The sequence below is a fragment of the Mercenaria mercenaria genome, unplaced genomic scaffold (assembly GCF_021730395.1).
Source record: "Mercenaria mercenaria strain notata unplaced genomic scaffold, MADL_Memer_1 contig_1037, whole genome shotgun sequence".
NCBI lineage: Eukaryota > Metazoa > Mollusca > Bivalvia > Venerida > Veneridae > Mercenaria > Mercenaria mercenaria.
In genome coordinates this window covers 9,461-32,041 of record NW_026459008.1, presented here as the reverse complement: position 1 = coordinate 32,041, position 22,581 = coordinate 9,461, and the positions used below count along the sequence as shown (strand labels likewise).

Below are 22,581 nucleotides of genomic sequence, written 5' to 3'. Positions count from 1 at the left end.
CTCTCCCTCCTTCAACACAAATTTTATTTACTCTTATTGCCGTGTTGGCTGCAAAAGGTTAAGTCTCCCCGTATTTTGATTCAGTGTGGTTCTTTAGGATCATGAAGCCCATTCAATACATCTGTAATTGAGTTCCGCTTAAATGCCTAAATCTTGGCAGAATGCCAAGGGATTTCTGTCTTCATTAGCACAGTTTTGGGCTAATGACTGTCGCAGTATGTTTCTAATAAACAAGGGTCATTGTTTAGTGGAAAGTCAATCTACCTTATAGCTGAATTAGTGAGAGGAGGAAACAGTGTATTCTATTAACAAACTTTTATTTAATAAACATGTGTTACATCTATTTTTGGAATTCTTTTTTATTACAAGAAAACTGTTAGTTGTTCAAACATGATAATAAAATAATAAGAATCTTATTTGGGAATATATTACAAATTTCACCATGTTTTATGGAAAAAAGCAAAATTTTATTTTTTCAAGTTCTATCTAGAGATGTGCGCAAATTAAATTTTTTAAAAGTAATGTGACACTCATTCATTCAATTTCTTAATCAATTGCTTTCTGAATATATAATGTAAAGAACATTTGTCTATGAGTATGCAATTCAGTGTAGAAAGGTGTATACTTAATGCAATTTATTATTGAAATCGAAAATTCAGTATACATGATACATAGTGAGTTTATCCTGACATATTACATTCCAATAATGGTGACTGCACTTATCATGATAAAACCACTTTCCCATTCTTTTCTAAGTATTGAATATAAATATAATGGTTAGATCACTTTCACCGGTTTGACCTTTTTCATTATTATGATATTTGCAGATAGTTTTTGTGATTACACAGGCATTACTGAGTTTACAATCAACCTTTGGTTTGCTGTACTATAACTATATTTTTATCAATAATAATTATAGTGATATAATCATTATAAATACTGTTATTATTATTATTATTATTATTATTCATGGTCTAGTGGAGACCCATGCAGTGCTAATTGCCCTCCAATTAGCTACAGTAACATAATCGCTGTTAAAAGCAGATAAGGAGTTAGTTAGTTATTGGATTTGGGGAGGCAGACACTTAAAGGCATAGATCCACTCCCCATCCCCGAAGTTAATGTAGAATAATAATAATTTATTATAATAATAAACCACTGAAATAGTGAAAACGTAAATTATTACAAAAAAAAATAAAATAATTTAATCATAAAAACAAAGACAAATATCAAACAGGGAATGCCACGCACCAAAAACGCAGCCTCCCCAAAACGAAACCCACAGCACGCAGATGCGTGCACCACACACACACACACAGCCAACACATTAGGACAAAACGAACAAACAAAGGAACACACACACACACAAAGCCAACACATCAGGACAAAACGAACAAACAAAGGAACACAGTGGGGCATCGCCTTGGAACGGTCAGTGGCAAAAACACCACTGGGGAGCTTAAACCGGTTTATGGTGCGCACCCAACCTCACTCTTACCCCCACCATGTTCCAAAGACACGGGACAGTGTAAATAAAAGTAATCCCCTCTAGGTGAATCTCTTACACACGTAATGGAAACAAAAAGGCATGGCATGTAAAACACAAAAATGCTCGTGTATAAATATATAAAAAGCAAACCTTAAGAACCAAAAACGTATGTACTCAATGCCTTTTCAGAAGACAGAGCAACAAGAGAAACACCCTTAAGGGCCCGACGAAACAGGCCAGAAGATAAACCTGCAATATTTGTATATCTTTTATTTTAAGATATACGAAAAAACAAAAAGAAACTTTTAACATTTTGAATCTAGAAATAAAAAGATATATATTTTTGTGTACAGAAAAGAAATAGTTCCATCTCTGCAAGGGTTAAGAAATAGCTTTAAGTTTGCCTCTTCAATTGATAAAAAAAAATAAAACAGATAAAGCTGAGAAAAATAAAGCTCACTGGTCACTTATAGAAAAGTTAATTTGTGAATAGTTGTGTATAAATATAATTATATAAATACCAATATAATGAAAGTCGTTTCTGTACGTGATTATGACTGTTTTGTCTTTTATTATATAGTATTAGTAGTATATCGTTTGTTCTATGTGTTGAGGCCTCAGAACATACACATAATTACCTTCCCTGAACATTGTTATTGCGAAATCTATTTTTCCCATGTTTTTGTATTTTACATTTAACTCATTGGTACGTGTGTATTTGTAAGGTTAACATGGGATGGTTCCCCGACCCATGTCTAACCATCTGGCGGGGAGAATAAACGGGGTTCCCCATTGGGACCTCAAACGTAAAAAAAGAAATATGTGTTACTGAAATATACCATAAAGGGTTAAAATCAATTTACTGTGATTCATTTATACTGAATTTTCAGTTTCATTAATAAGTTACATAAAGTGTACATTTTTATGCTTTATTTTATAACATTGAAATACACATGGGTATTCCTATCTAAGACAAATATTCTTTACAATATTCAAAAAGCAGCAAAAAAAAAAGATATGTGAATGTCACATTTCTCTTAAAAATCCAATTTCAATTTGTGCACATTTCAAACCATTGTTAACCAGATTATGATTTAAATTCAGTCTGAATAAACTTGAAAAAAAAACTGTTCTTATTTTATATTTATAAGTTTAAAGTTTTTAGCATAAACCAGATAGACCTTGAAAAATTAAGAGCACGCCTTTCTTCCTAAAAGCATGTGTACATTTGTAATACATTCTTAAAAGTAGTTTTTACTACTATGTTTGAGCAGCTTTTTTTGAAATAAAAAGTGTCCCAAAATAGATATAATTCTTAAAGTGAACCAAAAGTTTGATAATGAAAAACACATTTACTTCTTTACACTTATTGATACAGATATAAGGTTGGCTGACTTTCCAATAAAGAGTGACCCCTGTTCACATGCGTTGAAAGCCATTAGCCCCCTACTGTTCAAATGAAGAGCGAAATCGCATGGCCCATTGCTAAGATCTAGGGCTTTAAATTACAATTTACAAAGCAAAAAAAAATCTAAATCATTTGTGTGTCCGAAATGTATGACATTCACACTGCAAAATACTCTGTCAAAACACTCAAACCATATCTCACAAGTATGGTGGCTGATTTCTGCCATTTCATGCTGGCGTGTTGGCGGGGCGAAAATACGAAAACTCGACAAAAACCTAATTTGTCGAGTTTTCGTGTTTTCGTGTTGTTGTGTCGGCGAGGCGAAAACACGAAAACACGACACATTTTACGCAAAAACTCTACGTTTAGAGGGCGCCGACACGACAAATTTATCTGTCGAGTTTCGTGTTGGCGGGTATAAATATGTCATGTTTGCGCCCTTTATTTGTCGTGCTGTCGTCTTTTCGTGTTTTCGCCCCGCCGACACGAAAACATGAAAACTCGACAAATAAGGTATTTATAACATTGAAATACACATGGGTATTACACATTATTAAATACACATTAGGTATTTGTCGAGTTTTCGTATTGTCGTGTTTTCGTGTTGGTGGGGCGAAAACACGACAATACGAAAACTCGACAAATACATAACTTGTCGAGTTTTCGTGTTTTCACCCCGCTGACACGAAAACCCAAAAACTCGACAAATTAGGTATTTGTCGAGTTTTCGTGTTGTCGAGTTTCCGCCCCGCCAACACGACAACACGAAAACATGACAAATACTTTTCAGACATCTCTTATAAAACGTAAAGTTCACTTATTCTGAAACCAGTGGCATAGGATTTTAGAAGCAATTTTCTTTCTATTCGAACGAACCGTCAATTCAGAATTTATTTATATTCACTAAAGATCTGAGATTATAAAATAGTACAATATTATGTCAGATGTCAGTTATCGTTTTAACAATACAAAGTGTATGTATAACAGACCCGGTTCCAGAAATATTTCATTGGGATACGGTGAGCGACAACAGTTAAAGAATGAAGGCGGCATCGGCGAGCCGAGTGGGGCTAGGTACGGAAGGGGCTAACCCTTCATATTAGGTAGGTCAGGGCGTGTCCGCCTGGAAATGTTTGAAATATATGAATAAAATGGTGGCCCCTGTTGCATTTTTTGAGTCCAAAGTTTGAGATACTGGGGTTAACCTCCTCCTGACAGTGGAATCACAGGGTCTCTCCCTTGTCATTTTTGAAATATAGGTATGAAATGGTGCCCTCTGGTGCATTTTTGGGTCTAAATAGTGAGAAAATATTATTTGATAATCGACCTTCCTCTTTCAATATCTTTTTATGTAACAAAAAGGTATTCGGTCGAAATATACATAAAACATAAGTCAATTTTAATTCTTAAAGTTATATTTTCTAGCATGCAGTTATGTTGTGTATTTGTCGTGTTTTCGTGTTGTCGTGTCGGCGGGGCGAAAACACGACAACACAAAATCTCGGCAAATACCTAATTTGTCGAGCTTTCGTGTTTTCGTGTCGGCGGGGCGAAAACACGAAAACTCGACAAGTAATGTATTTGTCGTGTTTTCGTGTTGTCGTGTCGGCAGGGCGAAAAGACGACAGCACGACATATTTATACCCGCCAACACGAAAACTCGACAGATAAATTTGTCGTGTCGGCGTCCTCTAAACGTCGAGTTTTTGCGTAAAATGTATCGTGTTTTCGCCCCGCCGACACAACAACACGAAAACACGAAAACTCGACAAATAAGGTTTTTCTCGAGTTTTCGAGTTTTCGCCCCGCCAATATGCCAACACGAAATGGCAGAAATCAGCCACCATACACAAGACATTTAAAAATTTAATAAGGTCCTACCACCTAATATGAACGGTATTGTTTTACATTTAAAGCGTAATCAAGGAAAACCTTATGCATTACGAAAGAGTGACGCTAGTGTGTGACTGATAGTCTGATTCAAAATGTGATTGATTTTGAGTGGCTGTTACTGATTATTTATTGAATGAAATAATGAATAACTGACTATAATGGAAGTTGAAGTGGTTGCCTTCTTTGTTCCGTTACGGTCCGCTGAATGTGCCCCTTCGATCCAACAGCACCATGCCCCTTTCAAGTCATGGAAAAACACCATGTAAGCATTTCAGACAGGACCGAAGTTACATATTCAATATGTCAATGCTACGTTGTTCCCTTTGTTGTGTTTGAACGTGTGGCCATGGAATGTTTAAAACAAGAAGTAGCTTTAAAAAAGATACACGGCCTCATTAGTCAATGCACACTTTAAGCTACGAAACGTGCATGCACTCTGCACGTTTACATATGATCGGGAATGTATAAAGCAAAATAAAATGTAGTTTTTAAAGTAAAATTTTCATTTTTTATGTAGAAGATATTTTACATCATAATTATAATAATCATAATCTAGGAAACTCTGACAAAAAAAAATAAGACTAAAAAGGAGGGGCCGAACTGTGGGGGTGCGAAATGACCATTTTTTAAATCGTCAAAGAAAACGAAATGACCAAAATGGGGACGAGTTGTCTGAGGGACGAGTTGACTAGAATACGAGTTGACTGTAAATCGTTTACGGGAGATCACTCCGTATCAGAGTGGCAGAGTCGAACTCTGCCGCAGAGGATTAAGGTTTATGACGTTTTACAAGCTACTTACACAGGAGCCTTGCAACGGATTATACTGTCTAACAATACAGCTCAGAACACCTGCACACCCCTTCAGAAAATATTACCTATTCCATTCGGAAACCTGTGAAATGTTTCATCCACCAATCAAAATGTACAGTTTTAATCAGCTGTTAAATGACCTTCACCCCCGATATAAAGAGGAAGTTAAGATGAAATCAATACAGGCCTGCGGCCGGAAAAAAAGGCATATATCTGTTAATTAGATATTAGAAGGTATGAATCTGGAAGGCATAAAAAAATCTTTAATAGATTAATGAACTAATCCAGGGAGACAACTCTACATCTTTCACTGGACATTTGAAAATTCGGGTTAAGCTGAAAAAAGTTATCACCCTTGAAATAAATTTTGATTATTGACACAGGATTGACAGAGGGAAAGCATTAAAATGAATGTGAATAAAATAAAATGAAAAGTGCAAACTGAATAAAAGGAATAATATAAAGCACATGTAGCGAGTTTTAAATGAACAAGTTTAATGAGATACTCCGTTCTCACTCAGTACATAACACACTACATTATACATAGCAATAAGGTTTACCTATACTGTGTTGGTGCGCCGTAAAACCCAAATAAATAAATACTTCTATAGAATATATACAGTCCATAGAACATACATAGTACAAAAAGGCAACTTGATTAGAGAACGACAGGAAAATAAGACGTGTTACACATATATTTGAATACATCGATTTGAAATAAGTATAATTCAATGTAGAATGTTGAAACTACAGTTCTAAATTCAGCGATACGGACAGACGATCCTGAAGGGAGTCCTTAACGTATCCGTCCCTAGCGGAAACGGACTGCCATCTTCCGTGCCGCTACCACAACCTTTCACAAGTCTTATTGTTAGGACTAACGGACGCTGTGCCTGATCTACAGGAATGCAAACCGTTAAAGTCGGGGTTCAAACCCACATTCTCAACTTAGTTCTAAACAAATCTCTACCACCTGAATACGTAATGGGTTTGTTTGACTTTTGTAAAATGTAAGTTTTAGACTTCTTACAGTAATATACATGTCTGCAAATATATTCAGAAGATTGAGAAAATATTTTAGTCTTATTAAAGTATCTCTCTAAAAGACTGACATGACAAGAAAAATTGCCAATTCTAGCTATCACAACACAAATACCTTCCCTTAAAACGTCAGTTTTTTATTTATTTACAGAAATCTCACAATGAGTCTCAAAAAAAGGTAATATCGCTTCTTTCAGTTTCTGAACTTCTCCTAGCGTACATCAATACAAACTTAGCAACCAGTCGCAAATCGACCAAAGAATTGTTCTCAGTGTCATGATCAGGCGCGAATCGAACTATTAACTGCTTTAAGATATCGGAACTTATAGGTTCTTTCTTGTTCACTGGTTTAGCATTACTACGAATACATCCGTTTAAGCACAATTTAAGCCAACTGTCATTGCACGAGTTTTTTGCACCAGATAAAGCTGACAGTGTGTGTGCCCAATTTATGGCGTAAAAAGTCTTATTCAGCTTGGATTTCCCACAAGCATCGTCATTCTGGCTTACGGAAATCAAATATAGAGCAACAGTAACTGGAGTAGCCGGTAAACTTTCGAACTTAAGATTATTACACCAGTTTGCGAAGCGACTGAAATACAATAAATAGTTCCCTGTTGTTGAAGATTCATTCCCATTACCTCGTAATACAGGCGGCTTTAACATCTGGGAACATTTCTTCTGGCTGGTCAGAAATCAAAGAGGTCTTTAACATCTGTCCATCTCTGCGAGTTGTGGTTGGTCCTATGTAGCGTGTTTCCCCGAAATCCCTGTGGTTTGAAGACGTCATTGGCACAGCCGTTGGCGAAGTGTCCGGAGTTACCACATTTCCAGCAGATGACCTCTCCACGGTCAATAATCTTCCCGCCATGGGAGTTCTTGATGAGCCGTAGTTCCTGTCACGGAAGCTGTGAAAAGACTTATCAACAAACTTATCAACAAGGGCTATCAGAAAATTCTGATTTCTTAGAGGTTTCAAGCTGGACCTTATCTCTGTCTTCAGCTCTGCAAATTCTCTTATCGTAGGATTCATATTCTCTAATATTGTTGTTTGTTTTTGGCCGCGGTTTAACGCAGTTTTTCAACATCATTTCAGTTATGTAACGGCGGGCAGTTAACTTAACCAATGTTCCTGGATTCTGTACCAGTACAAACCTGTTCTCCGCAAGTAACTGCCAACTTTCCCACATGAATCAGAGGTGGAGGACGAATGATATCAGACACACTGTCTTTTACCAAATCGTCACGGAGAACATACGGCCCGCCAGAGAATCGAACTCACGACCCCGCGATCCGTAGATCGGCGCTCTCCCTATTGAGCTAAGCGGGCGAGTTCATATTCTCTAATAGTCGCCCAGCCAGTTACAGAGATGTCAGCGATCCTGATCAACTTATTCCTCTCGTGCCTTAACAGAATCTCTCAAATCTACAGCCTCTTGCCGATAGAATCCACCGAATCAATAATGTCAGAATTGAAGAGAAATTGTTTGTGATTTGACAATTTCTTCAGTGAAATAGAATTGTCAGCTCTAACCTTTTTCCGTGTGCTTTTCACTATCTACTCCGAATCTTCTACAAAATCTTTCTTCAGCTGTCTAAATTTCTTGTCGATAATGGATTCCAAATCTGAAACGACTTCTTGCCTCAATTCTCTGCGTTCTCTACATTCCCTGGGTTCTCCGACGTCTCTGCTTTCGTTGTCACTCATAGTGTACATGTTAGCTGTCAATATTCTAAACCTCAAATGGCGAATACACGACTGCTCAGCCTTATAAAACACGCGAGAAACATGAATAATTTCACGCTCAGCCAAATCAACTAATACCGTATTTACCAAAACAAAAACAATCAAAATACAGGTACCATACAACAGATAATTAGGAATCGATAATAATTACATTGATCACAGTTAGTAATTGATCCGCTTCGTCTATCGCCAGTATACCTTCAGGTCAACAAGTATTAATATCTCTAACAACAAAACATATCGTATTAATATCTTACATAAGTTTGTGCTGTGTAATTACAATAAAATCGCTCAAATCAGTTTTTATTAGCTCGACTATTCGAAGAATAGTCTAGCTATTCTACTCACCCTGGCGTCGGCGTCGCCGTCGGCGTCACATCTTGGTTAAGTTTTTGCATGCAAGTACATACAGCTATATATCATTTAAAGGCATATAGCTATGAAACTTATTTTTTCTTGTTCTAGGTCAATTACCAACCTCACTGGGTCAAGTTCCATAATTCTGACATGCATTTTGAGCAAATTATGCCCCCTTTTTGACTTAGAAAATTCTGGTTAAAGTTTTACATGCAAGTTACTATCTCCAAAGCGAATGCAGATATTGAATTGAAACTTCACATGTGTCTTTGGGGTTATAAAACTAGTTGATAGCATCAAGTCCCATAACTCTGACTTTCCTTTTAGCCAAATTATACCCCCTTTGGACTTAGAAAATCCTGGTTAAAGTTTTGCGTGCAAGTACATACAGCAATTACTTAAAGACATATAGCTTTGAAACTTATTTTTTGATTTTCTAGATCAATTACCAACCTCACTGGGTCAAGTCCCATAACTCTGACATGTATTTTGTGCAAATTATGCCCCCTTTTGGACTTAAAAATTCTGGTTAAAGTTTTACATGGAAGTTATTATCTCCAAAACCAATGCAGATATTGAATTGTAACTTCACATGTGCCTTCGGGGTTATAAAACTAGTTGATAGCATCAAGTCCCATAACTCAGATATGCATTTTGGTCAAATTATGTCCCCTTATGAACATAAAACTCTTTTGATATTTAACATTTTGGCTAATATTTTCCTGCTTCTCGGACAATATTTCGAATAGTCGAGCTTGGCTGTCTTACGGTCAGCTCTTGTTCTTATTTTCTATTCGTTGTTGTATGTTTGAAAACCTACCACCTTACTGAACATTTATGCCAAAATCAAGCGTGTATAGATGTATCACTATTTGGGCTATATCCTTATAGATAACGGTAAACAATGTTTTGAAAAGTCACAACAAAATAGTTCCTGAATGAAATAAAAATTGATTGTCAACTTTTTATTTCGACAATCAGTCTTTTCTGACAGCAAAATTATTTCATAAACATGAACAAATTGCAAGCAAAAATAAAATCGAGGAGATAATTTGAATGTTGAGCAATTAATCTTTTTAAGAGGGGATAGAGAAAGAAAGGCGGGGTGGCCACAGTGCACTTTTCTTCTTTTGCAACAGAGTATAAGTAATAAGTTACAATAATTGTGTACAATTATAGTCTGGCAAAATGTTAATATATTCTATTGTGTCGCTAGATAAACCATGTAGCCAACTGCCAGTGAAAGTGAAACAATAAAAAATACCCAGAAACAGACAAAGTCTAAAGCGGAAACGAATTCTGGCCATGTATTATCCTCTTCCTCAATATCGTCATCGTCATCATCATTCGCAACACGTTTTCTTTGTGTACTTTCCATCTGTTCCTCTAAATAGCGCTTTTCATCCATTTCTTCCTTTATGCACAAAAATCTGTGTCGCAAATTTAGTATCATTTTTGTAAATGAGATGGTACATTGTAGCATTGGTTTATGTTTAGTCTTCAATTCCATCATCCTTATTTCTAAGACAGAAATAATCACTGTTAAATTACTCATCCCAGTCATTATCAAAACATAAATCGCAAAAAGAGAAATAGTGTCAGAACTATCGGGCATTTTCTGAAAAGTGACTATCACGTAAATTAAAAAGGACAGGAACACCGTTATCGCATAACCTGACTTTTCTCCTGCTGACACCGGTAGAGCAAATGTTAGCGAATTCAATAGGGAAAGCAAAATAACCGGAATTGTCACATAGAACACGATAAATGAATGGTTTCGTTTTAGTCTTAATGTAAACACAGCTGTAAGTTGACCGTTTATAGTTTCGTTTCTTTGAGATACTCCCTCTAGTTTCCATTCTGAGTTCTCCACGAAATTCTCGTGTATTCGCATGCCAGCAGAGCCAACAATAGTTTGAACCTGGTCGGAAGTTGATGACCATGTGCTGAACTGAAATAGAAATTGATTTTAATTTTATGAAATATACCACACATTAGTTACAAATATGCAAATTTAACTACCTTTTGAACCCACTGAAACTTAATTTGCAACATTAGGTTATATAAGTTAGCACCATCAGGAACAAATGTTCCAGATATACAGCTGCTAAACCCCAGCTGAACCACCATAAAGGAGTGATGTCCCAATTTCCGTGGCGCAGGTTTTACCCGCTTCAAATTGTAAACATGTGAGTAAGATTTACTTTTCATAATATGTTTGTCTGTAGAGCTTACTTCGTAGATCGGAGAATGTAGTACCAGGTAACAACATGGCTATGCTTTCGTTAAAATATTATGCTTTCGTTAAAATATTTTTGTTGTGTAAGAGCGTTTCTCCTGACTGAGACATTTTCACATTTTTATATCATTCATTTATTTATTTATTTTGTTGGGTTTAACGTCGCACCGACACAATTATATGTCATATGGCGACTTTCCAGCTTTGATGGTGAAGGAAGACCCCAAGTGCCCCTCCGAGCATTATATCATCTCGAGCGGGCACCTGGGTAAAAGCACCGACCTTCCGTAAGCTAGCCGGATGGCATTTTTATATCAGCTTATATTTCAACTACATTGCGATGCATGGAAACACTGTAAAGACACTATTGCGTCTGCAAATGATCCAACTATGTATAACACTACGCCAGTATTTTAAGTGGTGGCGCTTTACAATAGTGGTGGCGCTGTCAGGCATAGCTTGTGTCGAGAATATTTGACAAGAAATAAACAAAAAGTCCGCACTGGAGCTTCATACATTTGCAAAACCGTATACTTGAATGAATGCAACAATTATCAAGCTGGACACGATTGATTCTGCCTTTGCGACCAGTGCCGTCTGATAATGTATTACATAATCTTTGATAACGTTATCGAATCGAACTGATATGTCTAAAACAGTAATTTGCCCTTTAGTAAAGTCGGTTAGATGTATGTTATTATATAACTCGGACTGCGCTCTTGTGATATAATTCCTTGGCATCTGAACTCCAAACAATATTTTTATTCAACTACAAATCATTGATTTGGAGATATTACTTCTTAAAAAATATACGCCACAGAGGCACCATTAATATAAAGCGTTATCACATCAGATGTAGCGCAACTACTTTTGAGTTCTTTTTTACTGAGATTATATTAATTCTGTTGTGTGCCTATTTGAGTATTATGCCTATCTGCACGACATGCATGCACAATAATGTCCTTACGGGGTTTTTCTTCATCGAAATGTTGATGGAATACTTACCGACACGAAAAGGTACCAATGTCTGGATCGTGAGGATAGTTCTTTACGCCATAATCTTCATATTACACTTTTAGCTAAATTATTGCCAACATGAAGTAAAATGTTATTATACGGTACCACATTATCCAACTTTCTAAGGAAGTCTATTAATATAAGCAGGTAGAATATATAGCTACACCGCGCAAATGTCGCCAATGTCGTTAATGTTCATTAACACTACATTCTGGTGCTGCACTAGGGTTTTGTACCCAATATATTTATAACTTGGCCGCAATTATGTTAAACACATAGTCTTAAATAGTGTTACGTATGTAAGTTTGACCAATTTATTTCAAATTTCTTTGATGACGCAACGCATAATTTCAAATATGCAACTTTGAGATCACACTCTGCGTTCAAAAAATTTAAGAAGCACCAAGAGCTGATGCTCACATTATACAGCCATGTGTATACCTTAAGGTCGCATTCTTGTGTGTCATACGGATAATTCGTCATGTCTGCCTGACACGTGCTTTCAAGAATCTGGTACGGTTTCCACGTGCATTTACAAGTATTTTCAACCACGACAAACATAAACTTGCTGCCCATTGCGCTCAACGACGCAAAACTGTTTAGCAAAGCTAGATCCGGCTTCCACAAATCATTCTGCAAATTAAAAATATACACAATGTATAACGCAATGTACATTAAAGTTATGCTACAGACCAGGAACGCCCCATGTGGTTCTGGGACGATCTGTGTATGAAAAGAATTGGAACCACTGCCTTACACTTGCATGATCGTAAGAGGCGACTAATAGGGTCTTAACACTTGGTTTTGCAGTAACTCTGTGATTCCAGCAGGTATGCAAATTTTGATTCCATACCTCATGTTTTTATTTCGATGTAAATGAGATGTGGAACCAAACTTTGTAGTCCTGTTTGGCGCCATATAACCTATACTGTGTTGGTGCGCCGTAAAACCCAAATGAATAAATGAATAACAGACCAGGAACGCTAATACACCAATCCGCTATAAGGTTTGTGTAAGATAGTTATGGTGATTTTCCAGTTTCAGTAGGTAGAGGATGAGCCTACCACCTGGTAAATTCCACCAACCTCCTGTATACAATCGAGGAATGGATTTTCGACATTGAAAGAGAGATGCTAGCTGCAAACATAAAGAGTTAACCATTGAATAAAATTAACTTATCGCTGGTACATACAACAAACAAATGAATGAAAGTACGTAAATTAAAAAGGTGGCAAATTATCTGATAAATTGATTTTTTGATTTTCTGTTTCACTCATTTGTTCAGTCGTTCGGCCGGTCGGTTGGTCGCTCGGTCGGTCGGCCGTCTGGCCGGTCATTTAGTCAGTCAGGCAGTCAGTGATAAATAGTATTTAATATCTGCCTGTGGCATGAGTATTTTTGAAATTCCTGACAGTTTGGAAGTTGGCCATTTCATTCCATCATCATACCATGTAAGTTCAAATTGTATGGTTGTTGTCAACTTTTGTTGTACCTTAAATATCGTAAAGAAATTGAAATATATTCTACATCATATTATATGCCAGGACAAGAAGACTTTGTTTCTTCTCTGCGTTGTAAACGCTTATTATAGATAGTAACACAATACACACATACACACAATTTATGCACACACACACACGCACCCATACAACACACTAACTCCACATGAAATAAACACAACACACACTTGTGATAGTTTTACTATGATTTTAACAGTGTACCATTTCATGGTATGAGTATACTATTTCATAGACGCTTGTTTCTACATAGAATGGCTACTTACTTATATGATATGTGCTATTTTATGTAAAAATGTAAATGGATGAGACTAATAAATGATCTAATCTAGTAATTTGTAACAAATACTGTTGTTGTTTTTTTTCAAAAACAATAAAAATCGCGAGTGATTTATTTGTACTATATTCGCTAACTCGACGTATTAGCGAAAATAATTACTCGCGAAAGATTAATTATTTTTAAATATATATGACACCCAAATTTATATCTGAAAATATTAACAATTACATAATATCTACGTAAACATACTAAATGTTTACAAACACTAAAAGAACTGGACGTTTTTAACAAATAATTGCTATACATGATATGTACTTGTAAATGTAGCTGTACAAACACAGCTGGTTTATATATTTAATCAAATTAGACTCATTTAGTGAGGATTTCCTCCATGTGAATGTAGTATCTTTAAATAAATTATCATAGTGAAAGATGCACATTAAATATCTTTAAAATAAACCTTTATGTCTCAGAAACTGGACAAACACTGCGAGTATTATACAACGCGAATTAATTGTACTAATTTTACTCTTAAACTTTCGGAAGTATCAAACTTATTTCACTGTGAACACTTTTTTAAAGTGTTTACCTTCAGTTATTTAATTCTATTATTTCCTGATATATTACGACTTTTAGAGAAAAGGGAGATGATACTGAATTCTGTTACCTCGTCCAAACTGTTGACGCCTGCTAAATACACTTCTACAACTGATTCAACAGAGGTAGATAAATTCCTGGCTGGAAAGTTTCCAGTACTGTAGTTGGTCAGTACGTCATTGATTAGGAATACCTCGGCGGATACTGGCGGACCAATAGTGGTTGTGGTGGTGGTCGGAGCTCCTGTTCCAGATACACCTGTGCGCATGTAGAAAAGGATACGATCGATTATTCATTTGAAGAATAATTTCACACTTTGTTTCTATGACGAAAGACACAAGTTTGTAACTCAAGTTGAGTATAATTTCACACTCTGTTTCTATGATTAAAGACACAAGGTATGCGACTCATGTGGAATATAAATTTCACACTAAGCTATCATATTAGATCCACTATTTTGTATTAAAAAGCGTTTCAGAATCGAAATGACATAACAGAACGGTGTTATATTTATTCGCATATATTCTGAATCATTTATTAGGCACGCAGAATAATTCACTAGAAATTTACATACTCGTAAGTTATTCCGCAGGACGTATGACCTCTTTGTCGTGCTTTAATTGAATTACATTAAAACACGTAAACATTGAAGTCACGTTGACCTATTATTTGGTGTCATATATACGCTAAAATTATTCCCTATTTTATCCACATTTCATACATAAAATACATATCAAAATCGAAAAAATATAAAAGCAGAAGAATGTTAGACACCATGTAGAATAATTCACTTCGTCATGCCGTCGTGAAATTATTCCGCAGTCTCTTCGTCGTGTTAGAATATATTAAAACACGGTTTTGCTAATATATTAGTTTTTTTCCAAAACAAATTATCATGATGCATTTATTTAGACATGTCTACCATTTTGGATTAAGACAATGTATGTTTGGCACAATTTTAATATAACATACAATAACTAAATTTTAAGTTACAGTCTTATTTCATAGTGTATATGTGCATGTAATTACCTAGAAAATATTGTAAAGTAAACCCATTCTTTTCTATGCTGCTGTCAGAATGAAAATGCACGAGATATTCAGTGCCTGTTAACTCCCATCTCTTCAAGAATGTTCCACAGTGTATATCTAATACAGTATCCCTTGTGCAAGTACCTGTCCAATTAAACATGAAGTAATAAGTAAGATTAATTACAATGCATTCAATACGGCAAAATTACTACTCATAGATAAAATACTGTGTGTATTGAACTTCAACATGGCAAAAGTTCAACAACTAGAACATGCAACATGTGAAAAAATATAATTTGTATAGTCCCCTTTACAACATGGCAAAGAATTTAAATGCACAAACATTCATTACATTCAACATATCACAAATACCATTTTTACAAGTAATTTTAGTTTAGATTATTAACAGAAAAATATTCAAGTTGAAATAAAACATATATTCAACAGTTGCAATCAGTATTCATAGAATAAAATTTGGAAGAACCGTCATCAGACCATAATTGAAATCAAACAGATGTTTCAGTAAAAGTCTAAATACAGTTTTTATTAAAAAGAAGAGATAATTCATTATTTCGTGTTTTCAGGGAATTGTTAAAATATAACAACACGTATCACATGGTAATTTCAGTGACAAAAATAGTAAATGAAGTTATTTGAACAGATCTGAAACTCGGTATGATTTAGTTAAAACTATTGGACATATTTTAAGGAAAATGAAAGGTTTTTTGTATGTATCTCTTTTATAGGTAAAATATCTTTCACTCGTCAACATTAGATCTTACATTCTGAAATATTGCATTTAATGTTCACCCGATGAAAGATATACTTCACTATGTATAATTATAATTGTATCATTTTCTTACCGTTGTAGATGGTCAGTCTGTCATATGTGCATCCTGACGCCCGTTCAATGCTCATTGTTGACAACTGTAGAATAAGACTGCCAGCTGTTGGATTCTCCACAAGAAAGTACTCGTTTTGATTGCTGTAAAGTCAAAAGACTGACATGTATTTAGTTTGATTCAACATACACCGGTGATCGATGTGGTAAGTGTAAGACAATGACCGGTGTTACATTTGCGTTCAGCGTAAAATGGTCGCTATATAGGGAATAAATCAAGACAGATAAATATTTGAAATATAACATGCATATCTGAATTACTTGTTGTTCATGTAACTATATAATTAAATAAATCAGCGATATATGTAACATGGAGAACCAGGCCATTGTTTATTGCAGAGCGTACATACATCCTCATCCATTACAGACGCTTCGTAATTTCGGAACGAACTATGGCGGACCTCTGATATCCATGAATGACTAGGGCTAGTCTGTTTGTAATCGGGAAACCATCGTAATATCCGATATATCGTGAGAACCGGGCTATCTGTTATCGATAAATCGTTATTTGTTACAAAGCATTCACTTGCAGTGTTCGAAATATCGCGAGAACCAGGCTAGTCTGTTATCGTACAATCGTTGTTTGTTAAAGAGCATGAGAGCTAACAGTCGTAATAGCCGATATACCGAGAACAGTAGATAACTTTTTCTGTTATTGAGCAACGAATGTTTGCTGCAAAACATTGAATCGCAATATTTGATATACCACGAGAACCAGTTGATCGGTTATCAATTGTTGGATGGATGCACGATGGAATATTCGATATACCATGCAAATTGTTAAATTATCAGCTGTTCGATGTTGACATTACAATACCACAATAGCAGTCGATATACCCCACCCCCCAAATCCTAGTTTATCTGCGTTTTTGTATGATCAGTTGTTAGAAGAAGAGCAATAATATCCGATGTTCCATTTAAGTCAGTTTACCGATTGATTATCATTTGTTTGCAACAGAGCATGCAACTGCAATATCCGATAAACAAGGGAAGTCAGTTTATCGATTATTAATAGTTTGAAGCAAAGCATACAATTGCAATATCCAATAAACAAGGGGAGTCAGTTTATCGATTATCAGTTGTTTGAAGCAGAGCATACATTTGCAATATCCGATAAACAAGGGAAGTCAGTTTATCGATTATCAGTTGTTTGAAGCAGAGAATACAACAAAATATTCGATTTTGTTTGTGTTATACAACATATCGCCACATTATTAAACACATATATAGAACAAACAGCAAAGATATTTTCAAGCAGAGGATGTAATATATAATACGACAACACATCAGTTCTTTTCGCTATACAAAGCCGTCTCAATATTTTAATTACATTAAAGAGATTTTGAAATAGCAGTACCTACAATAGTTTCAAGACAGTACAAACTACAATGCGGAAAGTGGAAACTACAATGGTGAATTGATGTCACGATGGAGAAAAATCAACACTTTAATCGTGAAATGGTGAAACTTAGATGTTGAAAAAGTCAAAATAAAAAAGGTGAAAAGTCGAAACAACGAAATCACGATGATGAAAAGTCGAAACTGCAATGACGAAAGCACAAATTCTTTTCGAGTTTTCGCCATTGCTGTTTCCAGAATACTCCCTGGTGCGTTGGTCCCGCAGTATATTCCAGTGAGAGACGTAGATCCATCCACAGTGGAATCTAAAATGATATTATTTCATTAGATAATTTACCAAAATTATAAAGCATAAAATAAAATTGTCCCATCAGCACCTTCTCGAGTCTATCCAGATAATTAGGTTCAATGGCTAACAGAAATGTTAAAAACATTTACGGCTGGCATTCTTTGCGATGTGTGACTAGCCAAGTTTTCGGGGCTCAGTTCTTCCAGAGAATCTACTCTTACCTTTTTATATTTCATAAAGTTGGTCGACAGGGTCCTGCAGACTTGATCTGGTTCATGTTCCAACGGACGGTCTAGTGGATTCGATATTTTCGATCATAGTCATTTTTTTACGAAATGAGGTTCCGAGGAACAACCCAGCATATTCGATAGACTAATTATGGGATACTGAATCAAAATTAGGCTCATGGTGATGGTCCACCGAATATGAGTCATCAGATCATAATGAAACCTTAGAGACGATCCACAGGATTCGGTTGACTTGAGTATAGTCATTTAATCAAAATTAGTACTCAAGAGACGCTCCGGCAGTTTTGGTAGTCTCTTTCTGGGTCATCAAATCAAAATGAGACTCACTGTGACAGTCAACCAGATCTGACATAAAATCAAAATGAGTTTTAGAGACTTCACGGGATTCGGTAGATCCGGTCTAAGTGATAACATCCAATGAGATTATGAGGTTTATAGAGCAGGTCCATAGGATTCAGTTGAATCGATAATAGTTATTTAATTAAAATGAGGTGCTTAGATATACTCTGAGTCATCAAATCGAACGGAGGCTCATGGTGAAAATCTTCCAGATTAGGCAGACTCGATCTGAGTTATCAAATCAAAATGAGATCCGTAGTGACGATCAGCTGAATTCGGTATACTCGATTTGAGTCATCAAATTAAGAAGAGGTTCATAGTGACCGTCCGCCGGATTAGGTAGTTTCGGTCTGAATAAAGTTAAAATGAGGCTCCTAGGCACGGTCACCAGGATTCTGTACACTTGATCTGGGTCATTTAATCAAAAAGGGGTTCATAGAGATGGTCCTTCGGTTTCGGTAAATTTTATTTGAATCATTAAATTGAAATGGAGCTCCAAGCGACAGTCGAATGGGTTCGGAAGACTCGATTTGAGTCATCAAATCAGGTATGGCTTAAGACTCCGGTTATTAAATTGAGACAAGGTTCCTTGAAACGATAAAGCAGAATCGACAGACTCGATCTTAGTCAGCTCATCAAAATGATGCTCTAACAGCTAGACAGCCATCCGGATTCGGCAGAGTTGATCTGAATCATCAAATCAAAATGTTTTTCATAGATACGATGCACAGGTTTCGGTAGACAAGATCAGTCTTCAAATCAAAATGAGACCCTGAGGGATGTTCGACCGGATTTGGCAGGCTCAATCTGAATTAAAAAAAAATCAAATTAATATTGATTTTAGTCATCAATTTTAAATAAGGCTCTTAGAGACGGCCTACCGAATTCGGCAGATATGATTTGAATCATCAAATCAAATTGTTATGTTCTTCGATCGGTAGATACAATCTGGTTTATTAAATCACAATGAGACACCATGAGGCGGATTTCCGGACTTTTTAGACTTGATCTGAATCGTCAAATCAAAATCAGGCCGGTCGATCGGAGTCAAATAAGTCATCAAATCAAAATGTGGCCACCAGCTTATGTCATCAAATCAAAATGAGGCTAATAACGTCATAAAATAAAATATATTGTTTTGTACATCTGCAGTTTACTTTATTAAAGGACTACTTACAATCGTAGACTGCAAAATAGTCGTAAGTGCAATAGGTGTCAGCTTCAAACGTGAAAGCCACGAATGTCAAAGTAACTGCCGTGTCCGTTGGTGACGTAATCAGTATATGACAGTTTATATTGCTGAAAAATCAACATTTGACATAATGGTTTCAGTCATATTAACACAATTTAGGTAACATGGTGAGTTAGAACTTATGGGAGAATATATCTTGTTCCTCTCCGGACATAACGCAATAAGGAACTTGCGGAAACGTTGGTGGACCTTCCAATAGCTAACCTTTGGTAAACGATTTAAATTTCAATCTAGGGGAGATAGACAAACAAACATGACATGAACCTTGACTGAAACGTTAACCACAGTTGATTTACTTGTCATAGTTATTTGGATAATTTTCAGTGGTAAAATAGGCAGTGGTTGCAGTTGCCGTAAGCGAAGCATTGCAGCCCGGACTATCAGTCGTGGTGGTAACAGAAACCGTTGTTGTCGTCGTCGTCGTTGTTGTATCAGGAGCGATTGTTGTTGTTGTTGTATCAGGGGCGGCAGTCGTGGTCGTTGTAGCCGCTGTTGTTGTTGTTGCTGAAATATGGCAACAGTCATTTGTTATAAGAAAACATTCCTAAAATCCAAATGTGAGTTATTAAAATATTCCTACCAGTTATTTGCCTACCCATTTGAAACCAGACAGATACATTACTTGTAACCATACCTATTAGGAATTAGACAGGGATATAACTTGTGCCTTCAGTCATTTGAACCCAGACAGGAATATAACGTTTGACGTTTGTCAGGGATATAACCTTTTCCCACATCCCCTGAGTACTTATACAACAGTCATCAGAGGAATCGATTAGGTTAGCTGACAGTCATTACAATTTCTTTCCGTCATTATCTGACTAGCCCTGAAGTGCTGCTTGATTACCTATTTAGTATTATTGTGCCTATAATAACTTGAAGCTGTAGCTCCGAGCTAAAACACTGTATCTTTAGCAAACGGGGAGATATTGAACATTCTGGGGAAAAAATCCCATGAACATATAGAGGATATTACATGAGTGTCTTTTCATACTGAATTTATTAAACTCGTTGAATAAAATAATAAAATGCGAGACTCTGTCGAGCATTTTATCAATTTTATTCAACGAGTTTAATAAATTCAGTATGAAAATGTAATATTCTTTTTATCACATGTAAGTTTTCCTTGCTGAAACATCAAAATTTCTTCTTTCTTTACCTATAACAGACCAAGTAAATTCCACTACCGTCTCCTATACGTCAAACGACGTTTCTGCCAGAATTGATGTTGCCAGGTGTGTGTGTGTGTGTATTTGTTCGGGTTTAACGTCTTTTTCAACAATTTTTCAGTCATATAAACGACGATGTCTACTTGTAGCAGTGAGCACAATGCTCAACTTTATAGTAGTGCTGCCTCACTGGAATATTACGCCGTAGACACGTGGCATGATACCCCACCCAGTCACATTATACTGACACCGGGCTGACCAGTCCTAGCACTATCCTCTTAATGCTGAGCGCCAAGCGAGGAAGCTACTAGTACCATTTTTACGTCTTTGGTATGACGCGGCCGGGGATCGAACCCACGACCTCCCGCACTCGAAGCGGACGCTCTACCACTTGGCTACCGAGGCGGTTGATGTTGCCAGGTATTGGACACGAGAGCCGAACGCATTACTGCAGGAACTGTCTTATAATATTCAGACAATCAAAGCCTTTGCACTGATTATTGTCTGATTTCCCGAAGTTCATAGTTCAGATGTGAGCTTTAGCAAGAGTGGTATATCAAAGCATCTGAACAATGAAACGATAAACCACAAGAAGGCATTGCTGATTTTCATTCTAACACACACATATTAAAACAAGATGCTCAAATCTATTTCATACATCAGTCGGCTACTTGACGTCATAATTGGTCTTAAAATGTTGTCTCATCAGTCCGCGCGTCAACCATTATCTATATGTATAAGAGTATACAACGCTTGAAATGTGTTTTTCTTAAACTGACAGGAAATCGAGTCATCTTATACATCTACCTATTTATGTTGTTATCTTAGCCGAATTGACTATAATTTGAGACAAATAAGACTAAACAGTCGTCTGAATCGCGGATCATTTTGAAGTATGAAACGTTAAGATGCCATCATTGGATACTTTCTGACGTAATATTTGACGTCTTGACTAAAGGTCGGTCGTAACTCTTTATCACATGATCGACATCGTGGGAGTTAAATAACGTTAAAACATTAATTTGTTGACCTCATTTTAAATATAACAGACGACGGTCGAATTAATTTTGTCTTTAATAAGTGAAGAAAGAAATTAATTTTGATTTTTTATTCAGCATGCGATAGAAAAAGTATATTACATGAATGTTTTTTTCCGTACTGAATTTATTAAACTTGTTGAATATAGTTTATAAAATGCTCAATAGAGCCTCACATTATTTTTATTTTATTCAATGCCTTTAAAGACTCATGTAATATCCTCTATGTATCAAATGAGACTTGAATACAATATCTATCCTATACCGACCAACACACTACTACTATTTAAACAATCTACCTGAATTTGTCCGGTAGACCAGCAAGAAACCGTAATAGTCCGAAGACTCTGTGGTAACTGTCCAGGCGATATGGCCGGAAAACCCGGTAGTTTCTACATCCTGGAACTCGTAAATATATGCATCAGAACACACTGTGTCTAGTTGGGCGTCGTCCGTCGAGGTACCTGCAATGAATGGGACATCAGCATACAAGATGGCCATGATGGCTCTAGATCGCTCACCTGTGTTACACTGCTTGCTCGAACAGTTTTGGAAGATGGA

General features: G+C 36.1%; 1 protein-coding gene across 1 annotated transcript; it reads right to left on the bottom strand.

The window, feature by feature from the left end:
* Window positions 1–9,799: 9,799 nt before the first annotated feature.
* Window positions 9,800–12,631, bottom strand: LOC123556924 (neuronal acetylcholine receptor subunit alpha-9-like). The gene is made up of 2 exons (XM_045348018.2): window positions 12,445–12,631; window positions 9,800–10,698 (listed from the first exon to the last, which is right to left on the bottom strand). The coding sequence occupies exons 1-2, from the start codon at window positions 12,577–12,579 to the stop codon at window positions 9,949–9,951; spliced, it is 885 nt and encodes a 294-aa protein (XP_045203953.1). The 5' UTR covers window positions 12,580–12,631; the 3' UTR covers window positions 9,800–9,948.
* Window positions 12,632–22,581: the final 9,950 nt, after the last annotated feature.